We start from the raw sequence: 23,299 nt of genomic DNA, 5'->3' as shown, positions 1-23,299 counted from the left end.
GTGTAGGTATTGAAAGTGCAACTCATTCCAATGGATCGCTCCGAATGATCTACATCAACTTTGAGCATCCACATCTTCAACACCTACATGAAGTCATCATCGACAAAACCCAAGGTTAGTTCATCCCTCTTAGGGGGGATATCACATCTAGGGGGAGCTTTACTCTAAAATTGAGCTAAAGCAACTCTAATGGTGTGATCACAACAATGCTTTATGTAAAAGTGGTAACCCCACTTGTGCTTAAACGATGAGTATGACCTATGATCAAATGTTCTCATTTGACTCCTAAGTCAATATACTCATATATAGATGACCTAGTCATCGCCAATTGCTTGATAGATGCTAGAGTGTTTGTGCATGCTTTGTCACATATTTCATTTGCCATTTTAATTGTGTGAGCATGTTGATGCATATTTTTCTCATTCGAGGACATCCATTTGTTGCTTTGATTGTTTGGCTTTTTCTCTTTTGCCAAATGGATGGACAAGAATGCCTAAGAACTCCCTCTAGCTATATATGCTTTTCTCATCTCAAACTCTATTCATGCTACATCACAAAGTTTGATCAAGTCAGATTCGAACCACTCTGTGTGAGGAGCACTCGGAGTCCCCGATTCGTCATAGACTTAAACTTCCAAAACCTCTTTGTGCATTTCGGTCTGACCGATTCATCCTTTTCGGTCCTACCGAAATCACTAAGTTGATCTAGGTTTTCAATCTCGGTGCAACCGATTAGAACCTTTCGGTCAGACCGAGTTGCAGTAACTGCCTGCAGTTTTGCATCTCGGTGCCACCGAGTTGTTCCACTCGGTCACACCGACAGGGTCAGGTTATATATACTGACGGGTCAAATTTTGGAAATTTTTCCGAAACCCTTCACCCGCGCGTAACCTGCTCTGCCTCTTCGGGTCTCCGGATCGTCCTCTCACCCAGCGACCTTCCGCCGCTGGTCTCCACTGCCGTCAACGGCAATCTGCTCCGCCGTTGCCGCCATAGCAAACACTTGCTGCTCTAGGGTAAGTGTTCGACCCCTTGTGCTGTCTTTTTCACTCTGATTCCTAGCACAAGGACATTGCCATGTTTCTTGCCACGACTGAGGTTGATCCATCCAGCAAAAACTTCCTTAGGTCTAGATTGATTCTAAAATTTTAGGGTTAGCTCTCCGCAGAACTCATCTCGGACCGATCGAACTGTAGAAATCGGTCTCACCGATTCGGCCTTGGCCATTGCACATGCGCTTTTCGGTCTGACCAAAACGTGCAAATCGGTGTGACCGAGTTCAGGATTCTGTGAAACCCTAGCAATCTCGATGCCACCGAACATTGACTCGGCCCTACCGAGTTCACTAGTTTAGGTTCCAAGTGTTGCTTCGGTATCATCGAGTTTGTCAATTCGGTAGCTCCGAGATCACTTCTATAGAGAACTAAAACTAAGCTTTTTGACTCAATTATTTTGCAAAACCTCTGTACTTTGTGATGCTCATCTACTCTACCTCATCTACAACCTATTCACAGGGTCTGCTGTCAGTGAGCTTGAAGAGATGCCTGATCAAAGTGATAGTCAGAACAAGTCTGAAGAGCAGGTTCAGTTGAGTGAGGGCACTAGTCCCTCAGGGAGCTATGATGAGGGCATCAGGAGCACACCTAGTAACTTGCCCAAGGCAGCTACTAGGACAAGGAAGAAGAAAACCTCAGATTCTGAAGATGAAGATTATGTGGCTGTTGAGGATGAGGCCACTTCAAGAAAGAAGGTGCTGAAGAAGGAATATAGCACCGCTGCTGCAACAAAGCCTAGAATGAAAACAAAGGCTCCAGCAAGAAGAGTTCCAATGTCAAAAGCCAGAGCCTCTACTGCTGAAGCTTCCAAGCCAAAGAAAGTTGCCACAGGTGAAACTATGAAGTTCACCATTGAATCAGAAGATGGTGAAGCAGCAGGTGATGGTAAGAAGAAGAAGAAGAGGGCAAGAACCACTACTGCCAGAGTTCTTGGCAAGCCCTCAATGAAGAGAGACTCTGAAAGAGAAGAGGAAGAACAAGAGGATGCTGCACCAGCACCCAAAGCTCAGAAGCTCATGGGAGATGCAATCAGATCAGGGGCTGCTCCATCTAACCCCAAAGCTGCTCCCAAGGCTGCTGCTCCAGCTCAGAAGCCTAAACCCAAGAGGAACACCAGCAGTATTCCTGCTGAGGAGAAGAACAAGGCCCCAGTGCCTGAAGCTGCTGAAGAAGAAGATGATTCACTTGTTTTGAGAAAGCTGAAGCCCAAGATCCCTGACCACAATGATGCACATCCTGTTGCAGAAAACATGAAAATCAGGAAGGATGCATGACTGAGATTATGGAGACAGCCTGATCCATATGCTGTCAGGAGGAGAACTGCTGTTGACTACAGGTTTCACACTAAGGAACAACAAGATTTTTATGAGACAATTTTGCTTGACAAGAAGCCCATAGTGTGTGACATGAGATGGGTTGACTGGGAGTACATCAAGGAGAATGAAGATCACTATCCAGGTGTATATGACAGCTTCAAAGCATGTGGAGTTGATACATTTGTTGCCCAGAAGCTCACCAAGTGGAATGATGAGCTGATCATGCAGTTTACTCCACTGCCCACTTCTACCCAGATGGGAAGATCATTTGGATGTCTGGACGTACAAGGTACCAATCTTCTATTGAAGAATGGGCTCAGTTGATCAATGCCCTAGAAGAAAGTGAGGATGGCTTGGATGTTTATGCTGAAAAGAAGAAAGACCATAACACGATGGCCAACATGTACAGAGAGATCCCAGATGATGCTTTGGATACTCATAAGTTTGGATCTGTCCACTTTTTGTTGTCTGGTCTGCCTACTATAAACTGGATCCTAAGGCACACATTGCTACCCAAGTCAGGTGATCACAAGATGATCAGAGGACATGCTATCAACTTGCTACATTTGTTTGATGTGCCTCAAAAGTTCAAAGTCAGGAGTCTGATTGTGGAGACAATCAAAAGGACAGCAACTGATCAGAAGAGAAGTTGTGGGTATGCCCCACAAATTCAGGAGCTCATCAACTCCAAGATGGGCACAGGCAAATATCTATTGGATAAGGAGCACCTGCCCATCTACCCTGAATTTGAAGACAACACTGTTGTCATGAATGAAAATGAACCATCATCAGCTCAAGCACATGAGAAGAGAGAGAAGGCAAGGGCAGAGAAAGCTACAAAGATGCCAACTGTTGAAGAGGCATCTCAAGTGTTCTTGAAATCCAAACAAGATCAACTTGGATATCTGATCCAATCCACTTTGAGGATGGAGAAGGGCTTGGCCACCCTGGCTCAAAACCAGGAGAGTTTGGAGAGGATCATTGAGCAGAAATTCTATGATCTGGATGTCAAGGTAACTGAGATCCAAACTGCAGTTGAGCAGCTACAGGAGGAAGCAGAGGAGAAGAAGGGCAAGTCTACTACAGATGATTTTGCTAGAGTGCCCAGGGGACAGAGATCTGCTGCAGTGCTAGTCACAGATACTCAAGCTACAACATCAACACCAGCAGCTACAGCTCCAGTGCCACCTCCAGCAGCTACTCCACCAGCTCCAGCTACATCAACAGAAGCTTTCGTCCTTGGAGTCATCTCTACACCACCTACCGAAGATCAAGCCTGAGAGTCGTTTAGCACTATGCATTTTTGAACTTTTTGGTAACTTGTTGCCAAAGGGGGAGAAAAATGTATAGATCATAGGCTTCGAGAGAGAGTGTTGCTTTTTATCTCTCTTGCTATTTTGGTTGAAACTTTTTATTGTGTGCTTGTGAGATACTTGTTTGATCATGTGTTTGATCATATGCTACCCTTAATGCTTGTTGGATGATATTATCTCTTATATCCTTATATGATCATTCACTTGCTTGGTGATGAGTGCATGCTTTTAACTTCTATCATTTTGAGCGCTCCACCAAGATGTATGTGGCACGGAAGAGTAACCCATGATCCTAATCGATTGTGCAGTTGCATTCAAAAGCAAATTTTAAATAATGCACAAATTTAGGGGGAGCTCTTTCACATACTTCTCAAAGCGACGATGTTTTTCAATCTTATTATCATTTGTCGAAGCTTTGATCTATATGTTGTCATCAATTACCAAAAAGGGGGAGATTGAAAGTGCAACTATCCCTGGGTGGTTTTGGTAATTCCTAACAACATATAGCTCATTGGGCTAATGCTATTTCAAGATAAATATTTCAGGAAAGCTCAATGATTGGCATGGCATGGATTAGAAAGTGGACCCCTCAAAATGCTAAGGACAAAGGATTGGCTCAAGCTCAAAGCTCAGGACTCTACATTTTTCATTTTAAGTGATCCAAGATCACATTGAGTCCATAGGAAAAGCCAATACTATCAAGAGGGGGTGAGGTGTTGCTTAATGAGTTTCTTGCTCAAAGTGCTTAGTGATATGCTCCAAAAACCCTCAACTACTTTCTCACATCCACATGTCTCAAACCAAAAGCCGAACTCGGCCCCACCGAAACTGTCTATCCGACGCCATCGAGTTCATTGACATAGCCACTGCCAAAAACCCTAGTCTTTTCGGTCTCACCGATAGGGATCTCGGTCTCACCGAGATGGGATTGTAATCTCTCTGTTTACCTTTGTACCGTTTTGGTTAAACCGAGATGAGCTATCGGTCCCACCGAGATTGCAATGCAAACTCTCTGTTTCTCTTTTGTAACGTTTTGGTCTAACCGAGATGAGCGAATCGGTCCCACCGAGTTTGCCTGACCAACTCTTTGTTTGTCTATTACCAAAATTGGTCTCACCGAGTTTGTGTAATCGGTCTCACCGAGATTACGTTATGCCCTAACCCTAACGAAATCGGTCTCACAGAGTTGACGTGTCGGTCCCATCGAAAACCCTAACGGTCACATTATGAACTAAATTGGTCTGACCGAGTTTAATGATTCGGTCCCACCGAATTTGGTAAATTGTGTGTAACAGTTAGATTTTGTGTGGAGGCTATATATACCCCTCCACTCACTCTTCATTCGTTGAGAGAGCCATCAGAACATGCCTACACTTCCAACATACATTTTCTGAGAGAGAACCACCTACACTTGTGTTGAGGTCAAGATATTCCATTCCAACCACATAAATCTTGATCTCTAGCCTTCCCCAAGTTGCTTTCCACTCAAATCATCTTTCCACCAAATCCAATCCTGTGAGAGAGAGAGTTGAGTGTTGGGGAGACTATCATTTGAAGCACAAGAGCAAGGAGTTCATCATCAACACACCATTTGTTACTTCTTGGAGAGTGGTGTCTCCTAGATTGGCTAGGTGTCACTTGGGAGCCTCCGTCAAGATTGTGGAGTTGAACCAAGGAGTTTGTAAGGGCAAGGAGATCGCCTACTTCGTGAAGATCTACCCGAGTGAGGCAAGTCCTTCGTGGGCGACAACCATGGTGGGATAGACAAGGTTGCTTCTTCGTGGACCCTTCGTGGGTGGAGCCCTCCGTGGACTCGCGCAACCGTTACCCTTCGTGGGTTGAAGGCTCCATCAACGTGGATGTACGATAGCACCACCTATCGGAACCACGGATAAAAAATCTCCGTGTCAACATTGCGTTTGCTCCCTCAATCTCCTCCTTTTACCTTCATATGCAATTGTTTTACATTCCGCTGCTACACTCTTAGAAATGCATGTGTAGGTTGATTGCTTGACTTGTGCTAAGTTGCTAAAATCTGCCAAGAACTAAAATTGGGAAAAGGCTAGATTTTTAATTGGTCAGGTAGTCTAATCACCCCCCCTCTAGACATACTTTCGATCCTACAGCTATCTCCTGGGTATGGTCCGATGACAGATTTAAGTCATGTTCATCATGGTGACGGGGAGCGGCTGCCGTGGTGTCGAATCCGTCGAAGATCAGGTCTGCGCGGATGTCCGCGACGTAGTTCATGCTCCCGAATCTGACCTGACGGCCAGGGGCGTAGTTGTCGATCTGCTCCAGATGGTCAAGCGAGTTGGCCCGCAGTACAAAGCCGCCGAACACGAAGATCTGTCCGGGGAGGAAGACTTCTCCTTGGACAACATTGTTGTAGATGATTGAAGGGGCCATCAGACCTTTTGAGGACGGCACAGTGGAACTCTCAATGAAATCACCAATGTCGGTGTCAAAACCGGCGGATCTCGGGTAGGGGGTCCCGAACTGTGTGTCTAAGGTCGCTGGTAACAGGAGACAGGGGACACAATGTTTACCCAGGTTCGGGCCCTCTCTATGGAGGTAATACCCTACTTCCTTATTGATTGATCTTGATGAATATGGGTATTACAAGAGTTGATCTACCATGAGATCGTAATGGCTAAAACCCTAGAAGTCTAGCCTGTATGACTATATCCTGTCCTTCGGACTAAGCTCTCCGATTTATATAGACACCAGAGGGGACTAGGGTTGTACAAAGTCGGTTACAGAGAAAGGAATCTTCATATTTAGTCGCCAAGCTTGCCTTCCACGCCATGGAGAGTCCCATCCGGACACGAGCAAAGTCTTCAGTCTTTGTATCTTCACAGCCCATCAGTCCGGCCCACGTCCAACAGGCCGGACGTCCGAGGACCCCTTAGTCCAGGACTCCCTCAGATATGTCTCATGATTTTAATTTTGCTAAATTTCGTAGACAACCCCATGATAAAGAATTGCCTAGTAAAGATGAAATTATTGGTCTTGCTTCTATTGCCGTGCCTCCTAATGATCCTTTAGAACAATATTTGCTAGACCATGAAAATGATATGTTTATGAATGAAAGAAGGGAAATAGATGAAGTATTCTTCAAGCAGAGACCTATTTTGAAACACAATTTAAATGTTAAAATTCTAGGGGATCCTCCTCCACCCAAGGGTGATCCCGTGTTTGAGCTCAAACCATTACCTGTACTCTTAAATATGCTTATCTTGATGAAAAGAAGATATATCCTATTATTATTAGTGCTAATCTTTTAGAGCAGGAAAAAGAGAAATTATTGAAAAATCTAAAGAAGCACCGTGCTGCTATTGGATATATTCTTGATGATCTTAAGGGCATTAGTCCCACTCTATGCCAGCACAAAATAAAATTGGAGGAAGATGCTAAACCGGCTATTGATCACCAACGACAGTTAAATCCTAAGATGAAAGAAGTGGTAAGAAATGAAATACTAAAGCTTCTGGAGGCAGGTATAATTTATCGTGTTGCTGATAGTCAGTGGGTAAGTCCTGTCCATTGTGTCCCTAAGAAGGGATGTATTACAGTTGTTCCTAATGACAGAGATGAATTGATTCCACAAAGAATTGTTATAGGTTATAGAATGGTAATTGATTTCCGCAAACTAAATAAAGCTACTAAAAAGGATCATTACCCTTTACCTTTTATTGATCAAATGCTAGAAAGATTATCCAAACATACACATTTTTGCTTTCTAGACGGTTATTCTGGTTTCTCTCAAATACCTGTGTCAAAAGAGGATCAAGAAAAGACCACTTTTACTTGCCCTTTTGGTACCTTTGCTTATAGACGTATGCCTTTTGGTTTATGCAATGCACCTACTACCTTTCAAAGATGTATGACTGCTATATTCTCTGACTTTTGTGAAAAGATTGTTGAGGTTTTCATGGATGATTTTTCCGTATATGGAACTTCTTTTGATGATTGCTTAATCAACCTTGATCGAGTTTTGCAGAGATGTGAAGAAACTAATCTTATCTTGAATTGGGAGAAGTGCCACTTTATGGTTAATGAAGGTATTGTCTTGGGGCATAAAAATGTCTGAAAGAGGTATTGAAGTTGATAAATCCAAAGTTGATGCTATTGAAAAGATGCCGTGTCCTAAGGACATCAAAGGTATAATAAGTTTCCTTGGTCATGCCGGTTTTTATAGGAGGTTCATTAAAGACTTCTCAAAAATTTCTAGGCCTCTGACTAACCTTTTACAAAAAGATGTTCCTTTTGTCTTTGATGAGGATTGTGTAGAAGCATTTGAAATACTTAAGAAAGCCTTAATTTCTGCACCTATTTGTTCAGCCTCCTGATTGGAATTTACCCTTTGAAATTATGTGTGATGCTAGTGATTATGCTGTAGGTGTTGTTCTAGGACAAAGAGTTGATAAGAAATTAAATGTTATCCAATATGCTAGTAAAACTCTAGACAGTGCCCAGAGAAATTATGCTACTACTGAAAAAGAATTTTTAGCAGTTGTATTTGCTTGTGATAAGTTCAGACCTTATATTGTTGATTCTAAAGTAACTGTTCACACTGATCATGCTGCTATTAAATATCTTATGGAAAAGAAAGATGCTAAACCTAGACTTATTAGATGGGTTCTCGTACTACAAGAATTTGATTTGCATATCATTGATAGAAAGGGAGCTGAGAACCCCGTTGCAGACAACTTATCTAGGTTAGAGAATGTTCTTGATGACCCACTACCTATTGATGATAGCTTTCCTGATGAACAATTAGCTATCATAAATGCTTCTTGTACTGCTGCATGGTATGCTCATTATGCTAATTACATTGTTGCTAAATTTGTACCACCTAGTTTCACATATCAGCAAAAGAAAAGGTTTTTCTATGATTTAAGACATTACTTCTGGGATGACCCACACCTTTATAAAGAAGGAGTAGATGGTGTTATTAGACGATGTGTACCTGAGCATGAACAGGAACAGATCCTACGCAAGTGTCACTCTAAGGCTTATGGAGGACACCACGCTGGAGATAGAACTGCACATAAGGTATTGCAATCAGGCATTTATTGGCCTACTCTCTTCAAAGATGCCCGTAAGTTTGTCTTGTCTTGTGATGAATGTCAAAGAATTGGTAATATTAGTAGATGTCAAGAAATGCCTACGAACTATTCACTTGTTATTGAACCATTTGATGTTTGGGGCTTTGATTATATGGGACCGTTTCCTTCTTCTAATCGGTATACACATATTTTAGTGTCTGTTGATTACGTTACTAAGTGGGTAGAAGCTATTCCAACTAGTAGTGCTGATCATAACACCTCTATTAAGATGCTTAAAGAAGTTATTTTTTCTGAGGTTTGGATTCCCTAGATACTTAATGACTGATGGTGGTTCACATTTTATTCATGGTGCTTTTTGTAAAATGCTTGCTAAGTATGACGTTAATCATAGAATTGCATCTCCATACCACCCACAGTCTAGTGGTCAAGTAGAACTGAGTACTAGAGAGATTAAATTAATTTTGCAAAAGATTGTTAATAGATCTAGAAAGAATTGGTCCAAGAAACTTGATGATGCATTATGGGCCTATAGAACTGCATATAAAAATCCTATGGGTATGTCTCCGTATAAAATGGTTTATGGAAAAGCATGTCACTTACCTCTCGAACTAGAACATAAGGCATAGTGGGCCATTAAAGAGCTCAACTATGACTTCAAACTTGCCGGTGAGAAGAGACTATTTGACATTAGCTCACTTGATGAGTGGAGAACCCAGGCCTATGAGAATGCCAAACTGTTTAAAGAAAAAGTTAAAAGATGGCATGACAAAAGGATACAAAAGCGTGAGTTTAATGTAGGTGATTATGTTTTGCTATACAACTCTCGTTTAAGATTTTTGCAGGAAAACTCCTCTCTAAATGGTAAGGTCCTTACGTTATCGAGGAAGTCTATCATTCCGGTGCCATAAAAATTAACAACTTCAAAGGCACGAATCTGAAGGTGGTGAACGGTCAAACAATCAAACATTATATCTCAGGTAATCCCATAAATGTTGAAACTAATGTTATTGAAACCGTAACCCCGGAGGAATACATAAGGGACACTTTCCAGAACGTTTCAGACTCCGAAAAGGAATAGGTATGTGGAACGGTAAGTAAACCGACTCCAAAACAGTTCTAATAGCAATTTTTCTCCGTTTTGGAATATTTAAGAAAATAGGAAAATAAGAAGCAGTCCGGGAAGGACACGAGGCATCCACGAGGGTAGAGGGCGCGCCCTACCCCCTGGGCGCACCCCCTGCCTCGTGGGCACCTCGTGTGCCCTCCGGACTCCGTTTTCTTGCACGATACTTCTTTTGGTCGGTAAAAATTTATTATATAATCTCCTGAAGGTTTTGACCATCGTACCACACAAATATCCTCTTTTTTTCGTTTTGAGTTGTTTCTATCGCATATTAGAGCAAGATGTCTTCTCAAGAGTCAGTCGGGGAGAGTCGGGTGTCTCATCCGACACTGGGACTAGGAGCAAACAGTGATGCTGACCACTTTGGGCCATCAACGGAGGAAGAGATGGAGGCCGACTTGAAAAGTATAGATGCCATGGAAGAGGATCAAGAAGTTACTTCTCGTTTCCGAGCCGGATTCACGATGGGGGGACTACAGAGCTCAGCTATTCCAAACTCGGTCATCCCTTCCAATGTTAGATTTCTTTCTTATTAAAATATGAAAAAGAGTGTTACTTGTTCTCCCGCAGCTATGCAACATCCATGGGTGAAAGGAGCTTTAGCCGTCACGGGCAAGCTCCGTAAGGAAATAATGGACCTCAAGCAGCAAGTCAATAAGCTCGAGGAAGAGAATCGTATCCCGAGGGGCATCATCGCCAAGAATATCACATCACCACCTCCGAAGAAAGAGACATAAGCACATGGGTATGGACACTCCCTTTGGCAACTGCCAAGCTTGGGGGAGGTGCCCCGGTATCGTATCACCATCACACTCCTATCTTTACCGTTTTTCTTAGTTGGATCCTTTTGGTAATATCTTGATCTAGTAGAATAAAGTTTTAGTATGATCAAGTTTTGAGTTTTGCTTTATGATCCTTCTATGTAATCGAGTCCGTGAGCTATATGTAATAAAGATTAGTTTTGAGTCGAGGGCTTGGTTACCTTACTATGATCTTGAGGGAATAAAAGAAAGAATAAAAAGAGTTAAAGAGATCATATTGATCTTATGGAGAGTAATGACTTCACATATAAAAGAGTACGATGAATACAAGTTGTTGAGAGTTGACAAACATAGTTTTGGTCATCGTTGCAATTAATAGGAAGTAATAAATAAATAGAGGTTTTCACATATAAATATACTATCATGGACATCTTTTATGATTGTGAGCACTCATTAAAATATGACATGCTAAAAAGTTGATGTTGGACAAGGAAGACAACGTAATGGGTTATGTTTTCTTATATCCAAAATAAAGTATATTGTCATGGATCATCCAACATGTTGAGCTTTCCTTTCCCCTCATGCTAGCCAAATTCTCTGCACCAAGTAGAGATACTACTTGTGCTTCCGAATATCCTTAAACCCAGTTTTTTCATGAGAGTCCACCATATCTACCTATGGATTGAGTAAGATCCTTCAAGTAAGTTGTCATTGTTACATGCAATAAAAATTGCTCTCTAAATATGTATGATTTATTAGTGTGGAGAAAATAAGCTTTATACGATCTTGTGATATGGAAGAAATAAAAGCGACGGACTGCATAATAAAGGTCCCTATCACAAGTGGCAATATAAAGTGACGTTCTTTCGCATTAAGATTTTGTGCATCCAACCATAAAAGCACATGACAACCTATGCTTCCCTCAGCGAAGGGCCTATCTTTTATTTTTTTTGTCTTATACCTTACGCAAGAGTCATGGTGATCTTCATCTTTCTTTTTTACATTTTATCCGTTGGCAAGCACATTGTGTTGGAATATATATATATATATATATATATATATATATATATATATATATATATATATATATATATATATATCCAATTGGATGTAAGTTATCATAAACTATTATTGTTGACATTACCCTTGAGGTAAAAGGTTGGGAGGCAACACATAAGCCCCTATCTTTCTCTGTGTCCGATTAAAACTCCATACCCATAAGTATTGCATGAGTGTTAGCAATTGTGAAAGACTAAATGATAGTTGAGTATGTGGACTTGCTGAAAAACTCTTATATTGACTCTTTCCGATGTTATGATAAATTGCAATTGCTTCAATGACTGAGATTATAGTTTGTTAGTTTTCAATGAAGTTTCTGATTCATACTTTACATTGTGAATAGATTGTTACTTTAGCATAAGAAATGATATGACAATATATATGTTGTTGTTATAAGAATGAGCATGATGCCCTCATGTCCGTATTTTATTTTTATCGACACCTCTATCTCTAAACATGTGGACATATTTTTCGATATCGGCTTCTGCTTGAGGACAAGCGAGGTCTAAGCTTGGGGGAGTTGATACGTACATTTTGTATCATGCTTTTATATCGACATTTATTGCATTATGGGCTGTTATTACACATTATGTCACAATACTTATGCCTATTCTCTCTTATTTTACAAGGTTTACACGAAGAGGGAGAATGCCGGCAGCTGGAATTCTGGGCTAGAAAAGGAGAAAATATTAGAGACCTATTCCGCACAACTCCAAAAGTCCTGAAACTCCACAAGAGTCAGTTTTGGAATATATTAAAAATATTGGGCGAAGAAAGTACTAGAGGGGGGCCACAACCTGTCCACGAGGGTGGGGGCGCTCCCTACCCCCTGGGCGCGCCCCTTGGCAGGCCTCCGGTGCCCATCTTTTGCTATATGAAGTCTTTTGCCCTGGAAAAATCAGAAGGAAGCTTTCGGGACGAAGCGCCGCTGTCTCGAGGCGGAACCTGGCGAAAACAATCTAGGGCTCCGGCGGAGCTGTTCTGCCGGGGAAACATCCCTCCGGGAGGGGGAAATCATCACCATCGTCATCACCATCGATCCTCTCATCGGGAGGGGGTCAATCTCCATCAACATGTTCACCAGCACCATCTCATCTCAAACCCTAGTTCATCTCTTGTATCCAATCTTTGTCTCAAAACCTCATATTGGTACCTGTGGGTTGCTAGTAGTGTTATTTACTCCTTGTAGTTGATGCTAGTTGGTTTATTTGGTGGAAGATCATATGTTCAGATCCTTCATGCATATTAATACCCCTCTGATTATGAACATGCATATGATTTATGAGTAGTTACGTTTGTTCCTGAGGACATGGGAGAAGTCTTGCTATAAGTAGTCATGTGAATTTGGTATTCGTTCGATATTTTGATGAGATGTATGTTGTCTTTCCTCTAGTGGTGTTATGTGAACGTCGACTACATGACACTTCACCATTATTGGGCCTAGGGGAAGGCATTGGGAAGAAATAAGTAGATGATGGGTTGCTAGAGTGACAGAAGCTTAAACCCTAGTTTATGCGTTGCTTCGTAAGGGGCTGATTTGGATCCATATGTTTCATGCTATGGTTAGTTTTACCTTAGTACTTCTTTTGTAGTTGCGGATGCTTGCAAGAGGGGTTAATCATAAGTGGGATGCTTGTCCAAGGAAGAGCAGTACCCAAGCACCGGTCCACCCACATATCAAATTATCAAAGTAACGAACGCGAATCATATGAACATGATGAAAACTAGCTTGACGATAATTCCCATGTGTCCGCGGGAGCGTTTTCCTTTATATAAGAGTTTGTCCAGGCTTGTCCTTTGCTACAAAAAGGATTGGGCCACCTTGCTGCACCTTGTTTACTTTTGTTACTTGTTACCCGTTACAAATTACCTTATCACAAGACTATCTGTTACCGATAATTTCAGTGCTTGCAGAGAATACCTTACTGAAAACCGCTTTTCATTCCCTTCTGCTCCTCGTTGGGTTCGACACTCCTACTTATCGAAAGGACTATGATAAATCCCCTATACTTGTGGGTCATCACGCTTGTGTTGAGATCAAGGCATCCAATCCAACCATTTGAACCTTGATTTCTAGCCTCCCAAGTTGCTTTCCACTACAATCCGTCTCCTACCAAAACCAAATCTGTGAGAGAGTGATTGAGTGTTGAGGAGACTATCTTTTGAATCACAAGGGCAAGGAGTTCATCATCAACAACAATATCTACTACCTTTTGGAGGGTGGTGTCTTCTAAATTGGTTAGGTATCACTTGGGAGCCTCCAATATAAACCCGGGAAAACGTCGGGCCAGGCCGGGTTTTGGGCCGGGCTTGTAAAAGCCCGACCTTCATTTCTCAAGCCCGAGCCTGGCCCGAAGCCCGAAATACTCCCTGTTTTCAAGCCCGAGCCCGACCCGAAATCAAGCCCGGAAGCCCGGCCCGAATGCTGTTTTTAAGTACGTGTACGTGCACGTGCAAGCCCGAAAGCACGTGCAAGGGGGATGAATATACTGTCAAAAGTGGAGGATCTCATTGATCCTTACACTGGCAGGTGGGATGAGGAGCTTCTTCGTGATTGTTTCTCGTCGGTGGATGTGCAAAGGATACTACAAATTCCTCTTCATGCCCAGTTCACTGAAGACTTTGTCGCATGGAATTTTACAAGGTCGGGAACCTTCTCTGTTCAGTTTGCCTATTACAGGGAGTTAGATCATCAATTTGGGTCGCGTCTTACGAGGCCGGACGGACATGGTAACATTCAGATAAATGGAGTTTGGAAAGAAGCATGGAAACTGAAAGTTCCGGGTAAAGTCAAACACTTCACATGGAAAGTGCTTCGTGGGGTGCTACCATGTCTTGGGGTTTTGGCGACGCGACACATCCTTGTGGTGCCCCAATGCCCACGGTGCACTATTGGAGAAGAAAACATTCAGCATACTCTCTTTGGGTGTCGGGGTGTTAGAGAGGTTTGGGCTCATTTAGGCATGTTGGACACAGTCTAGAAAGCTATATCTGAAGACAGGTCTGGGTCAATCACTATGGAAATCCTACTGAAGAATACATCGATAATAGAGGGACTCCCGGTAGCTGAACTGACTTCGGTTGCTGCTTGGTTTCTCTGGTGGCAGCGGCGCCAAATTATGAAAGGGATTGGGATCCAAAACCCGGAGAGAACAACCTTGTCAATCCGGGTCCTGGCAACAAATTACTTCAGATCATTGACACCCAAACTGCCGGCTAGGCTAGCCGATCATATCCGGAAGAAGCCTGTTCATGACATGGTTAAGGTGAATGTTGACGCATCTTTTCACGTCGACACATTGTCAAGAGCAACTGGAGCAGTTATTCGTGATGAACATGGCGACTTCATTGCTGCTGCTTCTTGGTTTATACCCAATGTACGAGATGTGGACGCCGTTGAACTTCTTGCTATACGAAATGGAATGTATCTTCTTGCCAATATGGGATGTATGAGAGCGGAGGTTGAATCAGACGGCACCTTTGCGGTGGAAGCAGTTCAGCTAATGGATAATTATCAAGGACCAGATGTTGCAGTTGTTGCTGAATGTAAGCAACTCTCCGTCGACTTTGCAAAGATCACCTTCAAGCATTGTTTCAGAGAAGCAAACCAAGTGGTTGATGAGTTAGCAAAACAGTCTTTTAGATCGAATTCTTTTAGTTCCTGGGATGCTATCATCCCTGGCTTTATTTCTCACCATCTTGTAAATGATATGACAGTTATTTGAGAAATAAAGTCTGATTATGCTAAAAAAAACTCAGGTATGCCACTGGCATACTCTGAAAAAAAAAACATTTGATTTCCTCTTCTGCCGGTGTTTCCTCCTCGTCATGTCACGGCAGCCAGTCAGTGAAGTCACCACAGACCGCACAATGCTTCCGACGACAGCGACCGCCTCAACGCCTCCGCCGCCACCGGCCCCGCCGCCTGGCGAGCCGCACGCCGCCCTGTTCTTCGCCCTGGGCTACATGCGGCTGCCTGAGCTGCTAGCCTGCTGGCGCGTATGCCGCCTCCTCGGCGAGGCCGTCGCGGTGGACCCCCTCCTGTGGCGCCGCGTCGCGGTAGAGCGGCCGCTCAGCGGCCGGATGACCGACCAAGTCCTCCTCAAGCTGACTGCGAGGGCGGAGGGGACGCTGCGGTCTCTCCGCCTGTTCGGGTGCGTCCACGTTTCTGACGCCGGCCTGCTCCGCGTCGTCGAGCACAATCCCCGCGTCACCGAGGTATTGGGAGGTTTCCGGCGCGTGGTTGTTTCCTCTAATTGAAGTGTCTGAGGTTGTGAGTTGGTGAGTGAGCTACATTCTTGCGTGTGTAGTCGGTGGCGCGCGCGCAGTGTTTGTTGTTATGCTTGGCGTGGTGGTTGCATAGGTTCAACAACTCAGCTTGTTTCCATGACTAGAATGCGAAGGCTAGGATGTAGGATAGGATGTAATCATTCTTTATTATTCTAGAACTGGAATTGAACCGACTGCAGAATCCTCATCGAACCACATCACCTGCTGAATTATAGCTATTGGATCACAATTAAGGCCATGAGATGTGAATGCTATGACGAATAAACTATTGCCGGTCGATGTGTGCTTTTCTCCTGAGGTTGTACGGTTTGTTCACCGGAGGCTGGGGCCGGGAATGTCGGGTAGGCGCCGTGGTCAGTGTGGGTAGGCAGCAGGAGATTGAGAAATTAGAGAACTAGATTGGGTTGAGAAAGCATATGTGAAGAGAGACTTCTCTTACTTCTTGTCCTCAGTGATACAATAGGTATGCTTTTATAGCATATATGCCTAGGACTCAATTACTAGTAGTACAAGTATACTTTATCTAAACTGGGCAAGGACACGGATCATATTTTCTGTTTAACCTCTGTTTCCTACGCCCAGACACCTCAGCTGCTGCTTGCTGAATCGGAGTTGATCTCTGCTTGTGTACAGTTGTGATCAGACTCATCAAGCTGCTCCTGATCCTGTCTTGCCTGCAGGTCGGCCACAATTTACCTGCTGTTCCTGGACTACTTGTGTGACTCCTGATACTCTGTGTACTAGTTTGACTCAACAATATTGATAGATAAGCTCATATGAGCCTAGTGAACCAGAGAGACAGAGCCCATGCTGTGTATGTATCAACTATGAAGAAACATATACCACCTTTTGCAAGGAAAAATCTGCTACATTTACTGGTACGAACTTGGACGTGATGTTGACTAAGAAACTAAGCTTGTTTTTTGCTGTATATGATTAATTTTAGGCTGGTTGGGATGCACGTACAAACCTTTTCATGTGCACCATAGAAAAGATAGCAGTTCAATTGATTAATTGTTTTTACTTGCGCTAGGCAAAACGTTATACCTATCGACAATAAAAGAACACATAGATAGGCACCCCCTGATATATATGCTATAAATGCTTTGGCAGTGTAGAACACGGCAATAATTAGTACTCAGTCACTTCAACTTCAGAACTATCATGGCCTAATGATGTGAAGAAATTCCAAATACCGGCAATGTCTAGCTAATTTGAGTTTTTTTCTTAATGCCGGCATTGACAAGAAGACTTCACGTGAACAAAACAGATCATCAGTCGGATTAGCGGATCGAGAGAGAACAGATTGGGGTGGCACTGCATGGTAGAGTTAGGATGCCGCGCTGGTACTTAGTCATGTCCTTTTGCCATTTCTTAAATAACACTTCTTCATTGTTGTGAAACAGCTGCAGATGCAGAACCACTGCAGGGTTCTGTATAGGGTGTTTATATATAGTGAGGTTACAGATCTGGTTGGATCTCTGTCCCTCACTTTCCGTGGAATAGAATTTCTAAATGCTTCATATTATTTTGCTTGCCTTGGCTCATGGTGATAGTGACTGGGGTTAGGGCCTTAGGGGTAGAATCATTATTGACATTAATACGTATAAATGTATGGAGTGATTGAATCCTTGATAAATATCCTGGGATATGTATTTTCTTATACAGTACATTGCACTGGAAATGTTTTTTTATTCTTGGCTACAAATTTCGGTAGCACTTAGACCACTGCAATGTTTACGAATTATATCTGATACTACCTTCAATCTGGCTGCTTTGATATTAAATTGTTAACCTGCTTGGCTGTTTTGCTTTTTTAAGGACAAATCCTAAGTTCAGAAACCTGCGGATTACTTAAGTGTAGCATTATTGATCCAGGGGTAAAATTAGCATGGCCAGTTTGCCAATTGCCACATCTAACTTCCAAAATGGAGAGGGCTAGCCAGTCAGGCATACATGAAATTTATTTAGATATATTTTTGTTTTTCAACTACATAATTCTGAAATTATCTATTACTGGTATACATTGCTTTATGGTAATTGATCCCCAAATACCAAAAGTTCCGTCAGAAAAAACTGTAAGCACTCCCCAAATACCAAAAGTTCCGTCAGAAAAAAATTCTCCCTAGACATGCTGGGAATTAGTTTTGAGTTACTAATGTGGAGCATTTTTATTTCAGAATCATGGTAATTGATCCCAACTTCATATGGAAAACTAATGGGCTTGTTTATTTGCCTTTTAATTTTTTGCAATGATTTGGGGTTTCTAGCCAAAGTTAAAATGACAAATACTTTTCTGAATTGATTACTAATATGGAACCTTCACGCCATCTTAACCTCTGTTTATTGATCATAATGAAACCAGCATTTACAGTCCTCCTATGTTTGCTTGATTGATAATTTGTTATCTCTGGATGATAGAATCGTGGTTATATGCACGTAACAGAAACTCTATGATGATTATACTATTACCAAGGGCTTTTGCTCACTTCCTCCTGTGCAGTAGCTGCATGTACCTCTAAATGCATTTAATCTAACTTACCCTTAACTTGCAGATTTATGTGCCTGCATGTACAGGCTTGACTGGCGATGGGGTGGTCAAAATTGTTCAGCTTCTGCACGAACACAAGGGAAATATAAGCCGTCTCCGACTTGATGGCATTAGCGGGATGAGTAAGCATCATCTTGATATCATCATGTCTCTCATGTGCAAAGGTAACCCACAGGGGCAACAAGATAGAAGCCCACTTTTTTACAACCATAGAGCCCGTGAAGCACTGAACACCAATGATGAACGCCCTATTGATGTTGATCTTTGCCCTGTGTGTGCGACCGTCGGGCCTGTGTTTGATTGTACGAGGGATGACTGTAGGTATGCAACCTCTGATCCTCTAAATTCCTACGAGATCTTCTCTTTGGGAATAGCCTTAGCAGTTTATTGGACTAATTTTCATTGCTTGATTCCTTATCCCCTCTGCTAGTTCAAGATTCATCTTTGATTTGTGATGCTCACAAGAGTCAGTGCTCATAGATATTGCTCGCCTTTTCGCTCTCTCCTGTGGTTGTGGAACAACTGACTAGGTCATGTTATTTTTTATGAATAGCCTTTTAAGTGATGGCCTTTTAAGGGACACATGAAATCAACTTAGTTCTGTTACCTATTTTGTTGCTCTTGTCTCGAGAACAACTGATGCAAACATTTAGGCATCCTTGTTTTTCTACAGGTCTAATGACTTTGACCTGAAGCAATTAAGGTTTGTACACCTCCATATTGACAATTTGGTTATATTTCAGGAAAGTGAGGGACAGCTTGTGGCGGTGCCGAGGCTGCTACTTCTGCTTTCCTAAATGCGAAAAATGTGGTGGCTGTGTCAGCTCGGAGGATATAGTCGACGCTGATCTTGCTTGTTCAGATCTTATGTGCTTGGATTGTTGGTTTACGGTCCCTAAATGCAGCACATGCAATCGGCCTTACTGTGGGAGGCATGAAAATTTGATGGTGTCCTTGTCGATGGCTGGCCAGTTTTCATGCCAGCGTTGCAAGGAGCCCGATGCATCGCACGAGAATCAGGAAGATGACTATTAGAAGTGAGCCTTCCACCCCTCTTCTGTAACTGCAAATACTTGAACCTACAACACTAGCTGAACGTATCATGATGCTGAATTAATATTCCGAAGCCCATCAAACGAAGCGGCTGCATGTTTCATGGACTCGTCCAAGTGGTTGTATCAGTTTGACAGTCCAATGGTCACAACTGGGCGCCTTAATTTTGCAGACATTTTGAACATTATTATAATCGAATTATGACACTATACTCTATTATTTATCTTCACTGAGTATTTAGCCATTGGAATATGCATGCACATGTGCATCAAGTTTCAGAAGCTCGTGGGCAGTTAGGGTGATTAACTTGTCTACGAACGGTACTTAGACTTGTCTCATGAGCCTGTTATATAAAACCACTACAATTGTGGTTAGGGTTCCAAAGGACCACCAGTCTACAAATTTTCGTCCATAACTACCACTACATATTTCATCGAACAGCTCGTGTGCACAATCGCCGGAGCCAAAGAAGGAGGCTTGCCGGGTCACGGTTGGGGTGCAGGCGGAGCGAGAGGAAGGTGCTCGTGCATTAGCTGCCCACATGACGCATGGCCAGCTCCATAGCGAGACAGGACGGGCTCGGCATCCTGGCCTTGGAGGTGGCGGCGGCCATGTCGCGATTGATCAGGAGCCCGACGTGGTGGGATTGCAGGCTTGCAGCGCGCCTCATGGAGGAGCCCGACGTGGAGCGAGAGGAAGGTGTTACAAACAGCAAAGTACATATTTTGAAATTGAAAGAATACGCACTCGTGTACAGATACTCAAAGAAATCAGAGTGAATGAATTATATCTTTTACCCTAGCGCGCATAGCACAACGTAGCCACAGCGATCGATGTTACTGTAAGCGCTTCCAGAGCTGCTTCAACAGTCAACATCGTCTTGAAACGTACTGCTTGACGATGTAACTAATACAGACTAGTGTAAAAGACCTCGTCACGTATGACTCTTCTACAAGAGTCATACCTTGTAGATTAATTTGCCCACACTACAATCCGGTGGACTCCACCGGCTATGTAGATCCATCTCGACGAAGCTTATCACGTCGATGAAGTCAGCACCTTCTCCCGGCCACGTTCTTGGACCAGCCGGTCGGACACCATGCCGCCGCTTGCGCTTGGCTTGGTACGCGCTCATCTTCGAAGCTACCACAGCTGCTTCTTCTTGCAGATCCGCTCGTGCGCCACGCCATGCATGTCCTCCAGCGCCTTCTCCCAGACGGCGTGCGGCACGATCCCTCTCCTCCACACCCCTGGCCGCTGGTATGCTTCTTTGCACAGGACGTGGGCGACCTGGTTGCCTTCACGGTATATGTGTTGCAGCTGGTACGTCGAGAAGTGCTTAAGCAGAGTCTTGATCTCCTGTTGCATGGACAGCGGTATACGCGTCTGCGTCTCCTTGCCGGTCAGGAGGTCCACCAGCACCTGGTCGTCGCCTTCCACCACCAGCCCGCCACGGAAGAAACTCATCGCGAGCCGCAGCCCGTGGATCAGTGCTCGCGCCTCCACTATCCCCACCGTGGAGTGCTCCGTCAGCTCGGCGAAGGCGACGAGGACGTGGCCGTTGCAGTCGCGGATGGCGCCGCCGATGCTCGCCCGGCCGGACCCGTCGTGGTAGACGGATCCGTCGAAATTCAGCTTCAACCAGCCCATCGGAGGAGCCTCCCACCTCACCATGATGCGGCTGGGATGGAAGGGAGGGGAGGAGGCCGACAACGAGGTGGAGCTCAGCGGAGGCGCAAACGCGATCCTGCTACAGAGAGGAGCAAAGGAGGGAGCAAACGAGGCAGGGGCAGCGATGCAAGCCATGTTGTTCTTGCGTACCGCAAACGACGAAGAAGGCTTAATGCACGCCTGTCCTTTTATAGATGCCAGAATAGCCTGCCGGATTCCGGATTCCAGTCCGATGTACGGACGGACCCTAACGCTGCCGAGTTCGATTCGAGTCCGATTCATGGGGCTGAGAAAATGAGCTTGGGGCACTGTACCGCTTCCACGATACTGGGGCACCGACGCGAGGGACAAATTTGGGTTGCTTCACCGTAGACCGGACAGCAGCCAGTCGAAACAAGCTCTGACACCCCGGCCCACACAAAATCCCTCCTAAAACCCCTTTCGGACCCGCGTATTCATCCTATCATCTTTCTCTGCATTCGTTTTCTCTCTCGACTCTGCCACTGCTCCACTACCCCGACCGCCCCGCAACACCTTTGCCGGAACTCGACGATTTAGTTTCCTCCGGCGCTACACCTGGGCTCCAGGCCGCTTCTCCTCCGCCGCTGTTTCATACCTCTCCTCCGTCCGCCGTACAGGTACCATCCGCCCCTGAGGCACTCACCATGCTCGTCGACTGTTCGGTGAAATGCCCGTGCTAACTTTGTTGCCTCTTCTTCTTTAAAGCAATGTATTCGGATATGGAGTACATGCACGGGCACTTTGTTCAGTCGTACGATGGCTCGTCTGACGAGGACTACACTGATTAGACGGCGATGATGCAAGCGGTCCTTGCAGACGCGGAGTATGCAGAAGAGTATGTTCTCAATTTGAAGGGATCGATGAAAGATCATCGAGTGTTCAAACGCAATAGGGCGCGCGGCCATTTGATGCTGATGAACGATTACTTTACCCCGGATGCCCTATTCGCTAACAATTTTCGCCGCCGCTTTCAGATGCAAAAAAATGTCTTCGATCGTCTCTACCATGGCGTCTGTTCCTTCAATGACTACTTCATCTTGAAGAATGATGTCGTGGGAAGGATTGGGTTCTCTGGTTATCAGAAGTGCATGACCGCACTGCGGATGCTTGCATATGGCACGACCGCTGATTCGTTGGACGAATACCTACAGATGCCTGAGAGCATAAGCGGAGATGCCATGGTAAGCTTTGCTACTGTCGTGGTCTCGGTGTTTGGACCTTAGTACCTGAGAGAACCAATTGTGGTAGACACCGAGAGGATCTTGGCAATGTCTGAAGCAAGAAAGTGGCTAGGTTTGCTCGGATCTCTTGACTGCATGCATTAGAGATGAAAGAACTGCCCAAAAGCTGTACAAAGGCAATATCAGGGTCAATGTCAAGAAGAAGCCTATGATCATTCTTGAAGCAACTGCATCACAGGATCTTTGAATTTGACACGCTCTCTTTGGCATGCCCGGGTCTCACAATGACATCAATCGTGCTGTAGTGATCACCATTGTTTGCCAGGCTGACTGAAGGAAAAGCTCCTCCTCACCACTATACTGTCAATGGGCATGAATACAACATGGGCTACTATATGGTTGACGGTATTTATCCTTTGTGGGCTACCTTTGTCAATATCATATCTGACCCAGTTGGCCAGAAAAAGTCTCGCTTTGGTAAAAAATAAGAAGCAACAAGAAAGGATGTCGAGATGACATTTGGAGTTTTGCAGTCACATTTTGCTGTTGTTCATGGACCTGCTAAACAGCGGAACCCGGAGACCTTGTGGGAGGTGATGACATGGTGTATGATCATTCACAACATGATCGTCGAGGATGAGGGTGAGGATGCTGTCATAGGTCTTGAGTCTGAGAACATGAGTGATCCTACCGAACTTCCAAACCAAAATCCGATCACTTTTAATGAGTTTGTTCAAATGCATAAAAAAATTCGACATCAAGCAACTCATGAGCAAATGAAGGAAGATATGATTGAGCACATGTGGGTGGTTAAAGCGAACAACATTGTTTGAG

The 23,299-nt window shown here is 44.0% G+C and overlaps 1 protein-coding gene across 1 annotated transcript; it reads left to right on the top strand.

The window, feature by feature from the left end:
• Positions 1–15,514: 15,514 nt before the first annotated feature.
• On the top strand, positions 15,515–19,808 carry LOC123054416 (F-box protein SKIP28). Its single transcript, XM_044478191.1, has 3 exons — positions 15,515–15,916; positions 18,544–18,860; positions 19,283–19,808. Exons 1-3 carry the CDS (start codon positions 15,527–15,529, stop codon positions 19,572–19,574), a joined length of 999 nt encoding a protein of 332 aa, XP_044334126.1. The 5' UTR covers positions 15,515–15,526; the 3' UTR covers positions 19,575–19,808.
• Positions 19,809–23,299: the final 3,491 nt, after the last annotated feature.

This window comes from Triticum aestivum, chromosome 2D (assembly GCF_018294505.1).
Source record: "Triticum aestivum cultivar Chinese Spring chromosome 2D, IWGSC CS RefSeq v2.1, whole genome shotgun sequence".
NCBI lineage: Eukaryota > Viridiplantae > Streptophyta > Magnoliopsida > Poales > Poaceae > Triticum > Triticum aestivum.
The sequence above is the reverse complement of the archived record's forward strand: the minus strand, read 5'-3'. Positions and strand labels throughout refer to the sequence as shown.

Coding starts and splice junctions, on each gene's coding strand:
- LOC123054416 (XM_044478191.1), top strand. CDS start 15,527: ATGTCACGGCAGCCAGTCAGTGAAGTCACCACAGACCGCACAATGCTT. Junction 15,917..18,543: donor ACAATCCCCGCGTCACCGAG/GTATTGGGAGGT, acceptor CTTAACTTGCAG/ATTTATGTGCCTGCATGTAC. Junction 18,861..19,282: donor TGTACGAGGGATGACTGTAG/GTATGCAACCTC, acceptor GTTATATTTCAG/GAAAGTGAGGGACAGCTTGT.